Source organism: Propithecus coquereli, unplaced genomic scaffold, assembly GCF_000956105.1.
Source record: "Propithecus coquereli isolate 6110/MARCELLA unplaced genomic scaffold, Pcoq_1.0 Scaffold585, whole genome shotgun sequence".
In the NCBI taxonomy this organism is placed as follows: domain Eukaryota; kingdom Metazoa; phylum Chordata; class Mammalia; order Primates; family Indriidae; genus Propithecus; species Propithecus coquereli.
Genome location: NW_012151785.1, coordinates 415,663 through 437,555, shown reverse-complemented (window position 1 = coordinate 437,555; position 21,893 = coordinate 415,663). Strand labels below are relative to the sequence as shown.

Sequence of the window (21,893 nt, the reverse complement as noted above, 5' to 3'; positions counted from 1 at the left end):
TGATTTGCAAAGCTCTAGACTCCAGAGGTCAAAGGACTGCGTAAGCAAGTGCCTGAGAGTTCCGTGATTTGAAGGGGTGAGCATAGCCAGGTGGAATGGCTTAAATGCTTTCTAAAGGCCGAGTTCAGACTTTTGTGGTAAAAGGATCATTAGCAGTTTTTCATTGTGTTTTGTTTATGTGCATGTTGCTTGAGCTTTTTATATCTTTTTTTTGCAGTCTGCTTTGGGATTTTTTAAATTAAAATATTCTTCTCCCAGAGTTGAGAGTTCTTGATTTTTTTACATTCTTCTTCCTTCTTACCCGTTTATAATTAATGTTGATTCCCAAAAATAGACAAGTTGCCTTGTCCTAACACAGGACAGAACAACAGAGGGAAGAAACATCATGGCAGGTGGAGGGGAAGGCCTGAGAAGCTTTGTGAGGTCAGAGAACCCAGCTGTCTAGATTGAGTTCAGCAAAGGATCTTGGCCATGAGCTTCCTTCAAGAGAGATATGTTTAATACTTAGTTTAACAAACGTGAATTTTATTTTACTCCTCATGTCCTATAATCTAAATTGCCACTGGATTTTTAATACATGTTTTATGTTTTAAGGACCAATGGAATATTACTGATTCACAGACCAGCTCAGCATCTGACAGCAGGTCTAAAAGAGAACCCAAGGACTCTGGGACCATCCAAGGCCAGGAGGCTGTGAAAAAGACCAGTCTCTTTGAAGAGGATGATGACGATGATCTGTTTGCTATTGCTAAGGACAGGTGAGATAGTCATTGTAAGAAATCATTTGCCCAGTGTCTGTGGTAACAAGAAAAGGTATTTGATGCCAAAGATAGTTCCTCCAGTGGTTGCTAATCATCAGTCACTTATTTGTCATACAAAGGAGAACGCCTTTGTTTTTCTCTTGCAAAGTCTTCTCCCCAGTCCTGGGAAATGTTTCTCTTCATGGATCCGCACCTGATTTCTTCTCCTTATTATTTTTTAACCTTAAAATATTCTTTTTCTTAGTTTGACAGGATTTAAGTACAGTTTGTTGTTTTCTTTTTGTTTTTTTCTCTGGGCTACCCTAACGAATGTAAAGTTTGGACAAAGTTACTTAAAAGTTTGTCATCTGGATAGGAGTCTGCCCAGCATTGAAAACATCCTGTTGGGCTGGGCGCGGTGGCTCACGCCTGTAATGCCAGCACTCTGGGAGGCTGAGGTGAGAGGATCGCTTGAGCTCATGAGTCTCAGCCTGAGCGAGACCCAGTCTCTACAAAAAATAGAAAAAATTAGCTGGGTGTGGTGGCTCATGCCTGTAATGCCAGCACTCTGGGAGGCTGAGCTGGGAGGATGGCTTGAGCCCAGGAGTTTGAGGTTGCTGTGAGCTAGGCTGACGCCACGGCACTCTACCAGGGCAACAGAGTGAGACCCTGTCAAAAAAAAAAAAAAAAAAGGAAAAGAAAAAGAAAACATCCTATTGGAAGGATGGTTCTCTGCGGGGCTGTGCAGTATCCCACCAGGTGTTGATAACATAAGTGTTACCAGCCTGAGGTCCAGGATTCCCCACATCAATGCTTGAACTCAAACTGGCAGGATATTCAGAGTGAGCGTGGGCTGTGGTTGATGTAACGTGCTGCCAGACTAGCTTGTGGATTCGGAATAACTTGCCTGTAAGTACTCTTTTCTCCTCTTGAGGGCCTCACACCACTACTTGGAAATTCAGCCGAGTGGTTGTAGCATAAAGAGGTAATCGATCAGACATGTAAATCCTGTGCGCTGGTGCGGTTAAGCTTTATTCGATAGAGTGAAAGTATCTCAAATTTCTGTCTCCAAATATTGTGATCTCTTCAGTCATCACTGTTGCTACTTTAGGCCCCCACAGTTGACACTTGGAATCCCAATATCTGATACTAAATTCTGGCCCTGCCAGTTCCTGTCTGAATAACCTTGGGCAAGTTACCAGACTTCTCTGTGCCTCTTTTTCCTCATCTGTTAAGCAAAAATAATAATAGTACTTCTCTCATAGGATTGGTGAGATGGTTAGATGAAATCTAAATGTGAATGTTTAGCTTACTAGCTGGTACACTGTGGGTACTCAGATACCGCCATGTATCATCGTGAGTACAGGGGAAATACTTCATTCCTTTATTTTTGTTGCTGTCTCCTGGGATAGTTGTCTTCCTGTCTTACCTGGCCAGCTTCTTTTGAGACTCAGTGTAAGTCTTCCCTTTAAAAGCCTTCCCCACCCCAAACGGATGAGAAGGAGTAGAAACAGGGGGAGACTCTAGCACAGACAGGGCTTCCCCTTCCTATGCCGGCCTCTGTGGCCTTACTGCAGTTGAGCATTTTCTACGCTGTTGTGAAGTTACCTGTTCACGTGTGTGCCCCCAACCCCTCCCCCCCAGTGCACACACACGGCCATCAGTTTAGCAGTTGGAAGTGTGTCTCATTTCCGGGTCCTGTTCCTCGCCGCGCACAATGCCTGGCTTTCAGTAATGCTTTCTCTGCTCCACACTCATTCTACCTCCTGTTCCTGAAGTTGTCTGTAAGATTTTGTGTATGGGAAATAATTTATAGCTTTAATCAGATCTCAAAAGAAGCTTTATACAGACAATAATAAGTCTAGGTGAGGATGCAGAGGAATTGGAACCCTCATACACTGCTGAGGAAAATGTAAAATGGTGCAGCCACTTTGGAAAATAGTTTGGCATATGTTAAACATAGAGTTACCATATAACCCAATAATTTCACTCCTAGGTGTATACCTAACAGAAATTTAAAATAAGCTCTTACAAAAACTTGTATGTGAACATTTATTGCAGCATTATTAATAGTAGCCAAAAGTTTAAGTAACTTGAAAGAAGCCAGTCACAGAAGACCACGTATTGTATGGTTTCATTTATATGAAATGTCCGCAGTAGATAAACACGTAGAGAAGAAAGTAGATTAGTGGTTGCCAGGGGCTGGGGGAAGCGGAGAAGGGGGAGTGACTGCTCACGGGCACGGAGTTTCTTTTTGAGGTGCTGACAATGTCGTGAACTTAGATTGTGATAGTTGCACGACTCTGTGAGTGTACCAAAAACCACCAAGGTGTGTGCTTTAACAGGGTTAATAGTATGGTATGTAAACTATATCTCAATAAAGCTAGTAGGAAAAAACGAATAGAAGCCAGGCCACAAGGACACCTCCTGACGCTTGCCCTGGTCCCGTGATCTCTCTTGGCAACTGCCTTCCTGACCTCTGGAAGTAGGCACGTCCACTCTGCGGTTCTTCCTGTGCTGTAGGAAGCGGCGAGGGAGGGTGCTGTACCAGTGAGTGCTGGCAATGTCGTGTGCCCGGGCACCTGCCCCCAGTGGGCAGTGATGGGAAACGGGCAAGATGAGGAGGCCCCCGGACTCTTTGACATGGGTTGGGGACAGAAGCTGATGATTTGCTACAGACAGATTTCACCTACTTAAGAGGTCTGTTCTGTTTGCTTTCACTTGTGTCAGGTCAACTGATAACTGGGGTGTTTTGGTGGTAAGTGGGTTTCTGTAGGTGTGGCCCAGAAGGAATATTGTTTTTATTTTTGTTTTCTGAAGTATCACATTTGCCTTTAATTTGACCTTGTGTTTGTTTGTGTAGCCAAAAGAAGACCCAGAGAGTGTCACTCCTCTTTGAAGACGACGCTGACAGTGGAGGCTCTCTGTTTGGCTCTCCGCCCACCTCTGCTACTCCTGCAGCAACGGTATCTTGCTCTCACAGACCTGGGAGAAGTCCTTGAGGTTGTGCTGCATAGTGACGCCTCCACAAATCAGGTCTTCGGAGCTGACCGTGGAGAACCGCGTCTTAGGGGAGAACCTATTTGACTAGTTTAGAAAGAGATCTTCTGGTTAGTGGTAGTCTACAGATCAAGCACACGTGCAGAGCGCAAAGAAAAGGATTCCTCCACGTCATACGGCCCTTTCAGTGTCGGGTGGGGACAAGAAACTGAGCCTCAGAGGGGACTCAGCCCAAGGGGCATGGAATTCCGCTGGCATCCAACTAGGCTAGTTAAGGCACAGAGTATTCCTATTGGGAGTTTATTTCAAGTACTGATAGAAACTTGGTTTTTTCTATTAGTAGCCAATCAGTAAAAAGGAAATTCTCACATGTGCTGTGACATGCATGAACCTTAAGGTGACACAGTCCTGGTACGGTTACACTGCAGAATACTACGTAGTGAGAAGAATGAAAAATATGCTGCAGGACAAAAGAAGATGCATAAAAGTTTTTTTTTCTCTTTAAATGATCTCTTTAGTCTCTTTAAATGAGATCTTTAAATGATCTCATTTAAATAATCAATAAATACATGTGAATGCCTAGAAACAGGCCGGAAGGGATTGTTACCATTGATCACATCTAGGAAAGGGTATGGAATGGGGGCTTTATACTCTCTATGCATTTTTAAACCTTCTTAAAGAAGGCATTCTTGCATTACTGTGGAATTAAAAATAAGCTTTAAACACAAAGTATCTAGGAGGTATGGAAGAAGAGCCTTCCCGTTACGTGGGATTGCACAGCTCGTGCTGGAAGCTGTCAGCCTGGGGAAGCACGCGGCTGGCCCCTGGCTCCCTCCCGCTGCTTCTGAGGGCCTGGTGGTCCCCTCCTCAGGTCATCTGTACTCACGTCTTGCTAAAGAGGAAATCCAGTGGCTCCGTGGTTAAAAGAGTCAGGAGACTGGTTTTTCTTTATAACTTACAAATACCCTACACTGGAGGATAAATGAGCAATAATTTAGTGAATTTTGAAGGCTCTAAAAATGTAAGACTTCTTTCAATCTATGGTTATTGTGATTGTTAAATAGAAGGTCAAGACATACGTCTTCAGTAGCTGAACAGCCTGCACACGTTTTTGACCATTTGTGAAATATAACCACCTTTAGACAACAGTAGATAAAAGATACTTTTTGCTTAGAGATATCTTAAAGTAAGTTAAATGTGACCACGTATGCCATAACAGGTACTAGAACTTAAAAAAATTTAAAGTGAGTTTTATTCTGAGCCAAGCTTGAGACACAGACCCATCACAAACCAAGAGTGCGCCCAGAGTGGGCTGCACAAGGCACAGCGTTTGCGTGTTCTGTTACATAGAATGGGAGGAGGGGGCAGGGAGGCAAAGGTGACATTCTTAATGATTCTGGTTGGTGCTCAGTGACATTGTACATAAGACAAAGCAAGAGTGTGCTTAACAGATACAGAGTCAAAGGTTAATGAGCATGCAGGCATCTTAGGGTCTGGAGAGGGATGATGGATTCTGTCCTGCCTTTGGGCCACATTTGATAGACAAGGGTGTCATTGGTCTGTGCCAGCAAAATAGCTGACAGTGAAGCTGTGGGGGAGGTCCGGCCCGAGTGCTTAGGCCTGGTGGCTGTTACCCCCATGGCCAAACTGCAGCCGTGTTAGACCTCACACTCGCCGTCTCAGTGTTTCTTCAGATTTTCCTTTTTCCGAGACCTGTCAAAGAATAAATTTCATGACAAGGATGAAGAGTCAGCTAATCTCCAGGAAGATTTAAGACTATTACTTTGGGTGGCATTTTCCTTGGTTTATATGATGAGAGAATATGTTTTGACATACTTAGTCTCTTTTTTTCTCCCCAGTCTACTTGTTACATTAAAATTTTATGTAGTTTTCATGGGTCCAGTGTGTTCCACAAAAAATTTTTTCCTTTAATCGCTTCAGTGTTGCCTTACCTCTTCTGAAATTCTTCATGAACTTGCAGTCTTCTATTATATCATGTTCAAATGATTTTGCATCTTAAGGATTTCTTCCTAACAATAACTAAAAAATTCCTACCCTGTTCTTCCTTCATTCGGCACTTTTTTCTATCATGGTTAGTAATGTCCTCCTTTAGTTTCCCAAATCTGCCTCCCTAGCTTGAGTTAGGCACTGCTTTGGGGTGTACTTTCTCGTAGCATCTAGTCTGGTTAGCGTGATAGAGTTTTAGATTTTTTCAAGAACTTGTTCATAAGTCACTTGCCCCAAAGATGCTGATACCTCTAGGTAAGTCCCCCTACCTCAGTTTTCTGGTCTCTAAGTCCCTGCCTGCCGGATAAGAAAGAGACGAGAGATGGGCCGAAGTGCGTGCAAAGTTGTGTTGAGCACTGACTCGGCGTGAAATGTTGCGACTGGCCGGGGGAATACAGTCTATGCTCCTTACAGATAAGTGGAGAAACAGATGTGTGCTGGTCGTTACTAAGCTAGGAAGAAAGTCAAGTAAGGGCCAAGTGGAGATCTCAGTAACATGTCTATCCTGTGAAGCAGTTGACACTTACCGAAGAGAGCAGGAAGACCTTCGTGGTGACATCTCAGCTGGGCTTGCTTGAAAGGTGGGGGGAGTGCTTCTGCAGACAGTAGGGCAGCATGATGTGAAAGTTTGCCGTATGTTTAAGGAATAGCAAGGAATGAGGGGGTGCAGATGAGTAGAGGGACAGCGTGTTGGGGTGTCTGTAGATTGCCATTTGCTTCATGCAAGGGGTGGAGATGATGTAATCTGGCAGGTGTTTCTGTGTTAGCGAGACGACTCTGGATGCTGTCTTATGGTTGTGATGTAAGAGGAGCAAGGCAGAGAGAGAGACTGGGAACTGTCTGCTGGCAGAGGTAAGGACCCGAGCGAGGGTGGTGCGGGATCCATAGACATGAGGAGACAGATGGCGTCGATGTGGCGGCGCAAGGCGCCCCACCTGCAGGGCTGAGGTAGTGGTGTGTGTTGCTCCCCTGTTGGTGCCACCTTCACTATTTCGTTGTCCTGTCCTCTCCCACCACCGCATTTAGCTGACACCCTACAAGGACTGGTTTGGGCTTGTTCTGTGCATTGCCATCCTAGTCAGCACACTTTTTTTATTGTTGTGGATGTCATTTACTCTTCTTTTGGTAGAAAAAAGAAGCTGTCCCTGTGGTGCCACCTTTGCTGTTCAGTGATGAAGAGAAGGAAGCACCGTTTGGAGTGAAGCCTGTGGATAAGAAGGTTGAGAGTGCCAAAGCATCACCGGAATTTGGGGAAACTGATGTGGCCGAGGAGTCAGAAAAGGTGGATTTTTTCTCTTGTCTTCTCTAATGCATTTGCCTCTCATATGTTGTTTTAAACACACACACACACACACACACACACACACACACACCCCTTCCTTCGTGTTTTTCTGCTGCCCTCCTATACTTCTGTAGGATGTGTGGACAGAACGTCTGCACATTCTTACTGGCACGGCCTGGCATCTTTGCTCTTTCTGACTTGTTCTCTTCTCCGTAGCATTCTTCTTACCCGTGGTTCTCCTCTAGTCCCCGCCTGTACTTCAGTTAAAATGTCAGGGTTTCTTTTTGAGGCAGAGTTTTGCTCTGTCATCCCACTTAGAGTGCCGTGGCGTCATCCTAGCTCACAGCAACCGCAAACTCCTGGGCTCAAGCGATCCTCCTGCCTCAGCCTTGCAAGTAGCTGGGACGACAGGCACCAGGACGCCTGGCTAATTTTTCCATATTTTTGTAGAGATAGGGTCTTGCTCTTGCTCAGACTGGTCTCAAACTCCTTTAAGAAGATTTTAGTTTAGCTTAGCACTTTTTATGTTTATTTGATGAATTATATGAATTACAGAACAGAATGAAATTTGTATTTCTTCTGAAACGCCGTCTTTCATCTCCCGAGTGGGCTGCCACCTCTCGCAGGAGGCCTGTGGGAACGCTGGCCACGCCTGGCAGCAGCCTCCTGGTTACCTTCAGTCTCTGTGCACCTCTTCTCTTTTGTCATTTTTCTTGTACTCTGTGTGTCCAGCCGCTTGGGCTTAATCTTCCTCCCAGGGCCTATGTGAACAGCGTTGCATTTACTTTTCCTTCTGAGGCTCCTTGGAGCTCCAGTGATGCAAGTGTTCTATTTGTCCCTGTGTCACTGTGTGACGTTCTCTTCCCGGTGGCTGTGTGTGGACCCGAGTTACCCCAGTCCTAGCGCAGTCCACGCTTGACTCTGACTGCGTGTTGCCCTGCCCTCTCCCTCACTAGTGTGAGCGCCTTGAGGGTTGGGGCCAGGTTTGTTTTGCTCACTGCTGTGTCTGTAGCACTTAGCATATTCCCTTGCATGTAGTAGGCACTATTATAAGTTATGTATTTCTTCAAAACATATTTTTTTACAGTTTAACCACTCCGAAATTGGGGTGTACCTCACAACCAATGCATCTTTAATTGGTAGTGATTTTTCTTTCTTGGTGGCACATACAATAATAGTAGTTCTTATGATCAATGATATCTTACCTGAAGTGTGGTACTTGTTGAATGAATAAATGCTGCATTTTAGAATTACTTTAGAGATTCTTCAGTTCCATATACAGTGTAAGCCTTCTGCAATTTAAGCACTCTGATTTTACTGCGCAGGTTTCCCCTTCAGTCTTGTGTGTTAGTTAAATGCTAGGAAATACATGACCCACTCCCAGTGGTTGGCATGTGTTATCTCTACTACTTAGAAGTTTTTCCAGCTCATGAGCAACCAATGTGTCAGGGTTATGACTGTTTTATCACTTGGTAGGAGGGAAGGACCACGGCCTTAAACTGACTTCAGAAATTATCTTTGCTATGGATCAGACTCTCCACTGGGGCAGCCAGTCAAGAATTGACCTCAGTGTTTTGCTGTGTGATTAGCTATAGTGCCCTGAACCATGCAAATGTGGCACTTACGGAATTAATGAGGAGCTGGGGGGGGGTCCATTATAGGATTTGTGTTCCCAGTTATTATATTTTTTCCTTTTCAGGAAGGACTTTTGACTGGATTTGCACAGGAAGCAGTCAAGCATTCTGATGTATTTTCTTCACCATCCCCATTGGACAAAGGAACCAAGGGTAGAACCAAAACTGTTCTTAGCTTGTTTGATGAGGAAGAGGATAAAATGGAAGATCAAAACAGCATCCCAACTCCACAGAAAGAAGTAGGAAAGGTGAGCCAAAAGCAGTAAAGGTCACATCTGTAGACGAGCTAAAAGAATGGTGTGAAGTGTGTCATGTGAGTTACTGAAGCAATCTTAGTCTTCAGTGCGAGTGTAAATGATTTTCTCTAGTAATTTAGATGTTCGGGATTCTAAATCAGTGACTCTTACCTCAGGTAGCATTGTTGGATGGGGCATCAGAATTTTACCTGCCTCTCCTGGGATTTGCAGACCTCGTTGTTCCTCCTAGCAAAGCTTTACCCTTTGGCCAATTAATGGAGTACGAGCAACAGGAAAGCGAAATTAGGCCAGATCTATACATTTAAGTATTTCTAGCATTCAGTGTTAGAAATATGTGTTATAGATATACCTTTCATGTTTATCAGGGGTCAGCAAATTTTTTCCATAAGGGGCCATGTAAAATAGTAACTATTTTAGCTTTTGCAAGCCATATGGGCTCTCTCATAACTGTTGAGTTCTGCCATTGGCAGCATGAAAGCAGTCCTAGAAGACACGAAGATGAATTGAATGGGCATGACTGTGTTCCAGTAAATTTTATTAATAAAAATAGGTGATGGTCATTCTTTGAGGCTACTATTACCCTGATATTAAAACTAGACAGAGATCACCAGAAAATTACACACCAATATTCTTTATGAATGTAGATGCCAAAATCCTCAACAAAATACTACTAAATCCAATCCAGCAGAATATAAAAAGGGTTATAGGCCGAGCACGGTGGCTCACACCTGTAATCCTAGCACTTTGGGAGGCCGAGGCGGGTGGATCGCTCAAGGTCAGGAGTTCGAGACCAGCCTGAGCAAGAACAAGACCCCGGCTCTACTGAAAAATAGAAAGAAATGATCTGGACAACTAAAAATATATATAAAAAATTAGCCGGGCATGGTGGTGCATGCCTGTAGTCCCAGCTACTCGGGAGGCTGAGGCAGAAGGATCGCTTGAGCCCAGGAGTTTGAGGTTGCTGTGAGCTAGGCTGACGCTACGGTACTCTAGCCCGGGCAACAGAGCAAGACTCTGTCTCAAAAAAAAAAAAAATAGAAAGGGTTATACACCATGAGAAGTGGGATTTATCCCAGGAATGCAAGATTGATTGAATATCTGAAAATCAATTGATAAAATATACTGTATCAATAAAATGTAGGATAAAAAGCACATGATCATCTCAATAGATGCAGAAAAAGCATTTGATAAAATCCAAACCCTTTCATGATAAAAACACCTAACAAATTATGCATGGAAGGGAACTTCCTCAAGTTGATAAAGAACATCTATGAAAACCTGCAGCTGACATCGTACTTGATGGTGAAAGACTGGATGCTTTCCCCCTAAGATCATAAATAAGACCAAGGATATCCACTCTTGCCAATTCTCGTCAACCTTACACTGGAGGTTCTAGGCAGGGTAATTAGGCAAGAAAATGAAATAAAAGGCATCCAGATTGGAAAGGAAGAAATAAAGCCATGTCTACTTGCAGGTGGCATGACACGATATATAGAAAGTCCTAAGAAATCTACAGAAAATCTATTAGAACTAATATTAAGCAAATTCATTAAGACTGCAGGATATCAGACCAATATATGAGAATCAGTTGTAGTTCTATACACTAGTAATGAACAGTCTGAAAATGAAGTTAAGAAATCAGTTCCATTTACAAATAGCACAGAAATGATAAAATACTTAGGAATAAATTTAGCAAAAGAAGTGCAAAACTTTAAAGAGTTTAAAACATTGAGAAAAATTGAAGACCTAAAATAGATGGAAAGACATCTCATGTTCATGGACTACAAGCCTTAATATTGTCAAGATGTCAATACTCCCCAAATTGATCTACAGACTGAATATAGTCCCTATCAAAATTCCAGCTTTTTTTTTTTTTGAGGCAGAGTCTCACTCTGTTGCCCTGGCTAGAGTGAGTGCTCTGGCGTCAGCCTAGCTCACAGCAACCTCACACTCCTGGGCTCAAGCGATCCTCCTGCCTCAGCCTCCCGAGTAGCTGGGACTACAGGCATGCGCCACCATGCCCGGCTAATTTGTTCTATATATTTTTAGTTGTCCAATTAATTTCTTTCTATTTTTAGTAGAGACAGGGTCTCACTCTTGCTCAGGCTGGTCTCGAACTCCTGAGCTCAAATGATCTGCCCGCCTCGGCCTCCCAGAGTGCTGGGATTACAGGCGTGAGCCACCGCGCCCGGCCTCAGCTTGTTTTTTATAGAAATGGATAAGCTGATCCTAAAATTTTTATGAAAGTACACAGGACCCAGAAGAACCAGCAATCTTAAAAAAGATGAAGTTAGGAGACTCAAAATTCCGCATTACAAAACTTACCTCAAGACAGTGTGGTACTGGCATAAGGTTAAAATATATAGATCAGTGCAATAGAATTGGGAGTCCACAAATTAACCCTCACATTTATAGTCAATTGCTTTTTTAAATTTTTTTAGCCTTGGCCTCTCAAAGTGCTAGGATTATAGGTGTGAGCCACTGTGCCTGGCTATCAATTGCTTTTTTAACAAGAGTGCCAAGATAATTCAGTGACGGATAAAATAGTCTTTTCAACAATTGGTACTGGGACACTGGTGATCCACATGCAAAAGGATGAGGTTGGACCCTTAACCCATTCCCTACACAAACATAAACTCAGACTGTAGATCTAAAAGTAAGAACTAACACTCTATAACTCCTGGAACAGAATATATGAGCAAATAAATCATCATGACTTTGGATTAGGCAAAGCCTTCTTAGAGATGACACCAAAAGCACAAGTGACAGAAGAATTAATAGCCAAATTGAACTTTATTAAACTGAAAAAATTTGTACTTAGGGATACCATAATGAAAGTAAAAAGACAATGCACAAAATGGGAGAAAATAGTTGCAAATCATGTATTTGATAAGGGACTTTGATCCAAAATATATAAAAGACTTACAAATCAATAATAAAAAGACAGCCCAATAAAAGATGGGACAAAATATCTGAATAGATATTTCTCCAAAGAATATATACAAATGGCCAAAAAACACATGAAAAGATGTCCAGCATCAGGGAAATGAAAATCAAAACCACAATGAGATACCACTTCATATCCATCAGGACGGCTATAATTTAAAAAAAGAAAAGTAACAAGTGTTGGTGAGGATATGGAGAAACTGAAACCCTCATTCATTGCTGCAGGAAATGTGAAGTAGGACAACCGCTTTGGAAGATAGTCTGTAGTTCTTCAAACTATCAAAACATAGAATTACCACATGATCCAGGAATTCCACTCCTAGGTATATATCTACACGAAATGAAAACATGTTCACACAAAAACTTGAATATGATTGTTCTCAGCAGCGTTATTCGTAATAACCAAAAGATGGAAACAACTTTAAACGTCCATCCACTGATGAATGGATAAACACAATGTAGTGTATCCATACAGTGGAATATTATCTGGTAATAAAAAGAATGAAGTACTGACACATGCCACAACGTGGATGAACCTTGAAAACCTGCTAAATGAAGGAAGCCAGTCACAAAAGACCACATATTGTGTGATTCCATTTATATGAAATGTCCAGAATAGGAGAATCCATAAAAACAGAAAGTAGGTTAGTTTAATGATTGCTTGGGGGCGGTGGGGGTGGGCAGGAATGGAAAATGACTGCTAATGATTTGGGGGTTTTTGGGTGGATGATGAGAATGCTCTCAACTTAGATTGTGGTGGTGGTTGCGCAGCTGTGTGAGTATACTAAAAAATCATTGAATTTCACACTTTAAATGGGTAAAAGTTATGGTGTATGAATTTTATCTCAATAGAGATGTTAAAAAATAAACCAGGTAGGCTACAGATCGCCATTCCTTTTTGTATCTCAAACTGAAGAAATGGTCCATATTGATTTCTACAAAAAGTGTTTTATAGGTTTTTTTTATTATACCAGTAGTATAACCCTACTTATAAATGAGAGCTGCACAAGGTAAATATGAATAATTTGCTATATTTTCTTCCAGTCTCTTACTATGTATAGTTTTGTACTGTTTTTCCACGGTTGTGAAACTTTTAAACCTTAATTGCTGTTTTAAACTGGTTTTTATGTGTTAACCAGTTAGTTAGTTAATTGTTAATGTGATTTATTTTGTCAAAAGTGTGGGTTTTTGTGTTAATCTGTGGTTGTACTAAAGAAGAAATAGGGGTGAATTTTAGAATGTCAGGTCTGGAGCATTTTATTATTCAAACCAAGTAATGCTGGTAGTAACTTTTAAATGTCAGATATCCTAGCAAACAAAAAAATTCACTTGTAGCCTGAAGGTAGGATAGAAGTGATGGACGGACACGGGGAAGGCTTGTGGGCACACCTGTGCCGGGCCCTTGGCCTGCAGTGCTGATGGGTTAGAGATACACACTTTACTGCTCTGTGTGGCCTCAGAGATGGAGTCAGCTGCTCGCTCTTCCTTTGGGAATGAGATAGAACTCACTTAATTGTATGTGTTTCTATCCCATTATGGAACTAATGGATTGTTTTTTAAATAGAAAATTCAGACATTACACAAGGTTGAAAGATGATCTTTCCAGATTCTGTGTGTGTTATTTGTATTTATAAATATATTCTCCACTATTTTTGATAGCTCTGTAGTATTCTGTTTGAATGTGTCATTTCCCTACTGATTGGCCCTTAGGCTGTGGCCAGCCTTTTGCCAATGCAAACAAAGCTGCGGGGACATCTTTATTATGTCCATCTTTGCATGTGTTTGATTTCCTTGAGATAAATCTTAGCACTCTAATCACATGTGACCTTCCCTCATTTTCCCAGGGCCGCTATCCTGATGCCCGCCCCAAGAGCACAGGTGTCTTCCTGGATGAAGAGCTCCTTTTCAGCCACAAACTCCAGAAGGACAATGATCCAGATGTTGACCTTTTTGCCGGCACCAAAAAAACCAAGGTCAGCTCCAAATGGTTCCCCACATCATGGCTTTATTGTACTGGATGTTGTCTCAGCAGCTCACCTCGCTCTCTTTGTAAATTGTTTTTCTTTTGGATATTGAATTTCAGTGTTGTCTCTTCTAGTTGTTAGAGCCAAGTGTTGGAAGCCTCTTTGGGGATGATGAAGATGATGATCTTTTCAGCTCTGCCAAGTCCCAGCCTTTGGTACTAGCCTTTTGTTCTCTATACTGGAGTGGTAGGAAAACTTCTGGGAAAGGAAATTCGTGTTGAGTTAAATGGTTAAGGAAAGTCCACAGAGAATCTTGGTGCTTACTAATAAATGAGCAGCAAATAACATGCTGGTAGGAGCATATACAGAGGATGCAACTCTCAGTTTGTGTTGTTCCCCATTTTTCGTTCCCTAAACTAACATTTAAACGTTAACTGACCCAGGCTCTCTGACAAATTTGTTTGATTTTGAAATGGTTTACTGAAAGACCGTTGCATATAATAGAGTGACTAAATGTTTATGTCATTCAGGTGCAAAGCTTTAAATCTGAGTTTCAGCCTCTGTGTGTGGTTCCCCCACCCCAGCAGGTTTTGTAAGTTCTCTGTTTTCTTCTTACCGTTGAGAGGCTCCTGTGATAGTCACAGTCTTTAGAATACTGTCTCCGAAACGCTGCCTTCGAGTTCGTTCAACCCTCATTTGAGAAAGGACTTTTAAAGCTCAGAAACCAGGTTCCTTTTTTTGCCTTACGATTTTTCTTTAAAATTTCTAAGATATTTGACAGAATTTTGGTATTCTTTTTCTTTTGAAGGTTCCAGAAAAAAAGAGAGGAGTGAAAAAAGACCACTCCGTTTCCTCTTCCAAAAACCAGAAACATTCCGAATCCACTCAAGGTAGCAAAGAAAAAAGCATCTGGAAGCCGGAAACAGCCCAGGTCAGAACTGATCTCTCTAAGGATCTTCAGCTCTTGTCTGCGTCCCAGTGCAGAGAGATGCATTACACAGACCCCGGGTCACTCAGAGTTCCCTTCACTGCAGTGCGAGCAGCAACCGGAGCTTCCTCTGTCTTTGCTGTGCTTTTTACCCATGTTCATTTCCCCTCTCCTCACTCCACACTCCAGAGTCTCATGAAGCTACACTTAATTGTTACTGTTTTGGAATTTGATGCCAGATTAGATTTTAAGGTGGAGTTAGAAGAAGCTTATTCCCACCAGAGCTTTTACTTCTCCCTCTGGGCTCCCTTGGAATAGAATTAAATATAAATTACATCTGATTTCTTGGTTGCCCCTCAGTGTTGCTTCTCCAGAGATTGTGGCTGTCCGGCCTCCCTCCCCAGCAGTCTTCTCTGTCCCAGGAGAGGCCGGGGCCAGAGAGTGAGTGCCAGTTTTGCGGGCAGGTGTTCCTGGGAGTCTGACTGAGGCCTCGCTGTCCTGAGCTGCGAAAGGGAGGCTCTTGGACTAGCACATCTCCGCTAACCCTTCCCAGCACTCAGGTGGTTTCGCTTTTAGCACTGGTGTGTTAGGCTGGGTGTGAATTTTTGTATGCTCCTTGATATTTGCTGTGTTAGATTACATAGAGAGACTTTGCCAAGTGCTCAGGTTTTGGCGCGCTGGTAAACTACAGCTCTTACGAATCTTAATCACCATCCATGTCTTCCTTTAATATATGGTGTGACAGCCTTCCACTTACGTGATGGAGGAGGAGGAGGCATAGGGAAGTGCTATCAGTGAAATGTTGAGACCTCAGGAGAGATTTGAATGCCTTTCCCATATAGCACTACAGAAAGTGGCAGCCTTGCTCCGTCACAGATTCGTGGACAAGCGTAAAAGACACTTTCCTTTCTGTTTCCCCAATGGATTTTTAACTGAATGTAATTTCACACAGGACTCGTCAGGTCTCGCTCCATTTAAAACCAAAGAACCATCCACTCGGATCGGGAAAATACAAGTAATTATAACACGTCTGGAATCTTCATTGCCTGCCTTGTGACATCTATAAACTTTTTTGGATTTTTACTTTTGTCAGCTGCTGCCAAGCATTTTCTCATCTCTTGCCACCTCCGAACCCCTTCACCTTCTACCTAGTTGTTGCTTCTTGTGTGCTGTGTCTTTAATGTCTTTACTTTGACCCCAGTGGTGGGCACAGGTGTATGACCCTCTGTTTAATACTGAGACTAGATCAGGCGATTTTCCTGTGTTTCTCTTCTCTTGTATCATACGTTATGTGCACTGAGTCTTGTCCTGTGTCACAGTAATGATCATAGACCGCTGTGTTGAAGGACAAATACAGAGTCTCATGTTTCTTCTTTAGGCAAATTTAGCAATCAACCCAGCGGCCTTGCTGCCTACAGGGGCTCCCCAGATCTGTGAAGCAAAGCGTGTTTCTCCAGAATTGGCTTCTCCTTCATCTGAACCTGCAAGGAGCCGTGGTCTGGAAAGTGTGCCCACCCTTCCTGGGAGTGGGGAGGCCGGCGTGAGTTTCGATCTTCCAGCTCAGGCAGACACCTTACACAGTGCAAACAAGGTGATGAAACCGTCTTTGCTTGCTTGCTTGCTTGCTTGCTTTTCTTAGCCACAACATGTGTCTGCTTCTTTCTGGGCCTTCAGTTGTGCACAGTAGTCTGACTTTAACTCCCCATTTGAAGGAGGTACCTCATCTTTCCTTTGGCCTTTCCTCTCTCTTAATTCTTTCCCTCCCTAATTCTGCATCTACTTGTCCGTGGCCTGCGTTGTTACATTTACGTTCTGCTCAGTGGCTGTGGTGAAGTCCCAGCACCTCAGCTGGTGTCTGCCACCTTCAAGCTCTGGAGCACTGCCACCCTGGGGTCCTCTAACCACAGAGCAGATCTTGCTCCTTCTGCTGGCCCAGAGGAGAACATTTAGGCTTCTGGATTTGATGTGAAGGCCCTTTACAGTCGATGCCAACCTGTGCATCCAGCTGTCCCACCAGTCACCGCATGCTGAGCTCCAGGCACACGAGGTGCCACTCCCTGAACACACGAGCTCCTGCCGCCTTCCCCCTGCACCTCTGCTCAGACATCCCTGCTTCTGTGCCCCTGCTCTGTGCTCCTCCTCTGAGCTGCCGCATCCGCAACCCCCCAGCTGGCACTGCCCATCTCACCATTTCACAGGATCTCCTCACTGGGCTGTGAGCCCTTCGAGGTTTTCTTTCATTTTAGTTGGTTTTCTTGTTTCTACCCAGTCTTCCCTCTTCTAGAAAGTCTTCGCTGATCTCTGAGTAAGCGACAGGACCCAGGATGACCTAACCCTGGAAAATACGTTCATTTCAAGTGTTTCCGAACCTGTTTTCCCTGTGCAAAATAAAACATTCTTCTTTCTGTTATAGTTAGCTTTTTTTGTTGTTGTTAAGTTTAAATTGGCTACTTCCTAAAATTATTAGTGATATTCCCTTGAAGTAGGCAAACACAGTCAAGTGTTAATACTTTGCCCAAAGTTGATTATACCCTCTTAAAACTCTACTTGATTACATATATTTTGGAAAATATCACAAACACTGCATCATTGCTATCAAGTGACTTGTCTTTGAGGTTATATGAAAGGTTCTGATTCGTAAGCCATATTTTTTACGTAAAATATTTAACATTTGAATTTAGTGTTTTTTAACTTGAAGAAAATAGCAGCTTAGATTACCTCTCTTTATTGTCTTATATCTCCCTGCTCCTGGAGCCTGAATTTAGACTAGCTCCCTAACAAAGGTTAGTACCAGAATTCCCCGATTGTTTCTTGTTTTGAACCCACATTTAAATCAAGAGCAGAGTCGGGGCCAGGGAGGGATACGGGACACAGAGCAACAACATCCTACTTTCCAGGCTTCCAGCAATAGGTGAAGCTTGTTCTGTGAAACTGAGCTGAAACTGCCCTCGAAAGATTAAAACATAGAGAACACTAAAGGATTAAGAATGACTTAGAGTATTAGGAGCTATTTAATTCCTTCTTTGGAAATCTTCAAGAAAAAACCTCTTATGTGTCTCAGATAGTATCTTGATTGAAGTAGACCTGGTAACCTTACAATATTTTGAGTTGCCGATTCTTTGCTGTGGTATCTTTGAACACTTTTTACTTTATCATTAGATCAATCCGTGTCTTTTTGCCATTGCAGAGCCGTGTCAAAATGAGAGGGAAGCGCAGACCGCAGACCCGAGCAGCCAGGCGGCTGGCTGCCCAGGAGTCCAGCGAGGCCGAGGATGTGAGTGTCCCCAGAGGGCCCGTTGCCCAGTTGGCAGACGGCACCATTTCTCCAAATGGCTGCCGGCCACAGCCCAGAGCCACCAGTGGAGAAGACCGCTCTGCGGAGGCCGAGGCAGCTGCTGCTCCACCTTGGGAAGGCCATCCTGTGCATGGAGTGGACAGAAGCCCCTTTGCAAAGTCTCTGGGTCATCCCAGAGGTGAGGCTGATCTTTTTGATTCCGGGGACATCTTTTCCAAGGGCACTGGCTCTCATTCCAAGGAGAAAACAAAGGCCAAGGCAAAAGCAACAGAGACCCCAGCCAGCCTGCCAGGGGGAGGTAAAGGAAGGAGCGCCATGTTCCCTGCTCTGGGCGAGGCGGGCAGTGATGATGATCTCTTTCAGTCTGTTAAACCAAAACCAGCAAAGAAAACAAATCCCTTTCCTCTCCTGGAAGATGAGGACGATCTCTTTACAGATCAGAAAGGCAAGAAGAAAGAGTCAAAATCCAACAGTCAGCAGGATGTCATATCAAAAACACAAGATATTTTTGAGGTAATAGGACATAACACGTTTTTGTGCCTGGTTCTGTGTTAAGGAAAATATCTGATTGGCCCATTTGGTCCATAGATTACGTAACGCCTGTGTGTCATGCATGCTCGATACCTACTTGCTTGGGTATAATAATTATAACTAAGCTCTTTTATTAATAAGTCTGAAATTTACTCAGAAGCGGGTTTTTTTGTTTGTTTCATTCAGGGGGTAGTTCTTGGCTGCCATGATCATTGATACAGGTTTTGAATTCTTTAGTTTTTATAGTTTGAGTTTTGTTATTTTTATAGACTGTCGCTGCAGTCAGGTTCCTTGCGTGCCGCTTTGTGACGTACATAAAGCCGTATCGGTCCAGCCTGATCGTTTAACCTTTGGTTCTGGGGAAATAGGCCCTGGCTGGAGCTGATGATTTAGCGCAGGCAGCGTGGCCTTCAGTGGCATTCGCTCAACAGATGCGTTTAAGGAGCATCTGGGAACTGTAGGCTCAAGGTGAACGAGGCAAGTACTCTGCTCCCCGGAGCCCTCAGGGAGGGGAATCGAGTACAAACAGGGCCATAGGTAATTAAGGTGTTTTCAGATAGCACTAGTGGCCTGGAGAAAATAACCTGGGGTAGAGTGGTGAGGAGGGGTGGGAGGCACTCCTTCAGGTAGGACGGAGAGACGGGCTCGCTGCAGAGCTGGCGTTTGAGCTGAGACTGTAAGGAAGAGCAAGACCAAGCCATGCAGAGATCTGGGGTAGTGCATTCCAGGCAGAGGGGCAGGTCTTGTGGCTGTTCCCCAGCACCCCAGCAGTTTGCATTTCCACAGCTTGTTGAAGTAAGTGTTTTTAATTTAAAAAAATGTTTTATAATTATTTTCCTTGTTTTTTGGCATAACAAGGATGATATATTTGCTACAGAAGCAATTAAACCCTCTCAAAAAACAAGAGAGAAGGAGAGAACATTGGAATCCAACTTATTTGATGATAACATTGATATCTTTGCTGACCTCACTGTAAAACCAAAAGAAAAGTCCAGAAAGAAAGTGGAAGCTAAGTCTATATTTGATGATGATATGGGTAAGTTTGGTTTTCTACATTTGACCTAGAGAATCGTTACCTTTCTGTTACTTGGTATTTCTCCTGCTTGGCCATTTCTTGGAAAATGAGCCCTAGTGGGTTTCCTTCAGCTTACTATGTAATCCTGAGTTAGGTTGAGGGTGGATAACTAAATGGACTAGTCATTTTGGTGAAGAACCTTGGTATTATGGACATCAAGGAATTTGAAGGTACCCAAATTTGAGCTTTAAGTATAATTTAACTTTTATCTTAGTGCACCCTGCCAATCATCTGTGACAAACACTGATGTTATGAAAGGAGGATCAATCAGAAACTACCCCACATGCTACTGTGCGCTGAGGTGGTTGCCTTGGGTGTGGTGGGCAGTTGGTCAGTCAGAGTCCCAGCTGGAGAGCGTCAGTGGCCCACGCAGGAGGAGGAATTGTGTTATAACTCAGACTTTGCGTCTCACAGAGATCTTCAGTGTTTACGAATGTGTCTTCCCTTCGTGGTACAACTTCTACTTTGTTAATAGTCAAGCTAAATGTCCGATAACCCTAAATGTTGGGCCTCTGATACACCTGTGTTGGTAGAGAGGACTTAGGCTGAGGCCAAATACACGCTTCCCACCACACCCCCAGCCCACCCCCAGTCTAGACCTTGAGGGTAACTGGGAGACCGCTGGTGCTGCAGAGCCACACTGGGTCTGTCCACGCAGCCAGCGTGTGCTCTCTCCCCCTGCTTCTCACTCCACAGGGTGAGGAAGAGACTTCATTTGTTTCTTTTATTACAAAAAAAGTAATACATGCTTATTGTAATAGATTTATAGAATTCAGAAAATGTAAAAAGTGAAAAACAATGCCTAGAGATAACCAATGTTAACAGTTTGGTGTATATCCTTTCAGACTTGATGATATCAGTGTTTGTGTACATGTAAATATATACCCATTTCAAAAAAAATAAGAATATCCTCTATCTGCTCTGCTATTCCTTTTAGTCACTTAATGTCTTTCCATGTCAGTACATGAGATCTACTTGTTTTTAGTGGTTGTACAGTACTGCTTTGTATTTAGCCATTAACCTGTTGGCGATGATCTAGATTGTTTCTAAAGTTGCTCTATTACCAATAAGGCTGTGGTCTTTAAGATTTGTGTGCACAATGCTAAAATCACAAGAGGATAGAATCCTAACAATAGCATTACTGGATAAGTAACAACTGAGACGAGCTTTAGAGTCAGTGAAACACTAAACGTGAATGTAGTCACAGAGACATTCTTATCATTGAGACGCCTCAAATCCATGAATTTATTCTGAAAGAGGGTGGATCCTATATTGGATTTCCCTTTCCATATTTTTATCGCTCTTTCCTTTTAAAACCAGTGTGAAAAGAGTGTAGAAATAAGTCCAGCGTCACAGATAGTAAGGTCAGGGCTGAGTTGGAGATCCAGGGTCCCCTCCCTTTTTCCTCTCTTGTACGTGCACATACACACATTTTTGTAGCTGAGAAAATTGGGCACGAAAAGAACCTGTGACTTGTACGTAATCATAAAAATTACTAACAGAATGAGGAGCAGAATCTTAAGAAGCTTGAGTTCTATATTATTGTCTTTGGGTACCCATACTGTTTCCAGAATTGGGTCTTTGGTGCTTTGTTTGGATGTGTCTTAAAACCACCCATTTTCTTGCCTGTTTAACAACTTTTTTTTTTCTTTTTAAAGATGATATCTTCTCCTCTGGTATCCAAGCTAAGACAACCAAACCAAAGAGCCGATCTACACAAGCAGCACCTGAATCAAGATCTGAACACAAGGCGTCCAGCATATTTGATGATCCCCTGAATGCCTTTGGAGGCCAGTAGAGCATACAGGGTGTTCGCATCTTACCCTTAGCTACATCCTTGAGTTAGTGATGATGTCTTATATGCTCATGGGCTTAACTGGATTACAAAAAGCAAATACTAAAACAGCTAGCTCACCTTTTACCCAATGTACTTAGTATTTTTTTGCACTGGTTTTAATCATGCTTAATACTATGAAACAAAAATAAATGTTTCACAGTGGTTGGTTTGTTTTTAATTATAGTTTGCTTTAATCAGCCTTGGTGTGGTCACAATATGATTTAGGACTTATTAGAGAAGAAATCTCTTCGTGGTTTTCATGGGTGGGCAGGGAAACTCAAAGGTAGCAAATGCAAGACAGATGACCAGGAGTGTTCATTACATGGATAGGAGCCCTAACGTAGGGGTTGGGCAGGTAGAAGAGAAAGAAAATGAGTTTATCCTTCATAAGTCTTAG

At 43.0% G+C, this 21,893-nt stretch overlaps 1 protein-coding gene across 1 annotated transcript in view; it reads left to right on the top strand.

Annotated features, from left to right (window-relative positions):
* Positions 1-21,659, top strand: part of LOC105821645 (WASH complex subunit FAM21-like) — a 69,673-nt gene extending 48,014 nt beyond the window's left edge. Inside the window, exons 17-28 of the mRNA XM_012658397.1 lie at positions 595-758; positions 3,604-3,706; positions 6,877-7,029; positions 8,729-8,911; positions 13,711-13,839; positions 13,965-14,045; positions 14,639-14,761; positions 15,711-15,773; positions 16,137-16,349; positions 17,946-18,566; positions 19,443-19,620; positions 21,318-21,659. Of these exons, the coding sequence (XP_012513851.1) occupies positions 595-758; positions 3,604-3,706; positions 6,877-7,029; positions 8,729-8,911; positions 13,711-13,839; positions 13,965-14,045; positions 14,639-14,761; positions 15,711-15,773; positions 16,137-16,349; positions 17,946-18,566; positions 19,443-19,620; positions 21,318-21,457 (2,151 nt within the window). The 3' untranslated portion in view covers positions 21,458-21,659. The remainder of the gene's footprint in view (positions 1-594; positions 759-3,603; positions 3,707-6,876; positions 7,030-8,728; positions 8,912-13,710; positions 13,840-13,964; positions 14,046-14,638; positions 14,762-15,710; positions 15,774-16,136; positions 16,350-17,945; positions 18,567-19,442; positions 19,621-21,317) is intronic.
* The last annotated feature ends 234 nt before the right edge of the window (positions 21,660-21,893 follow it).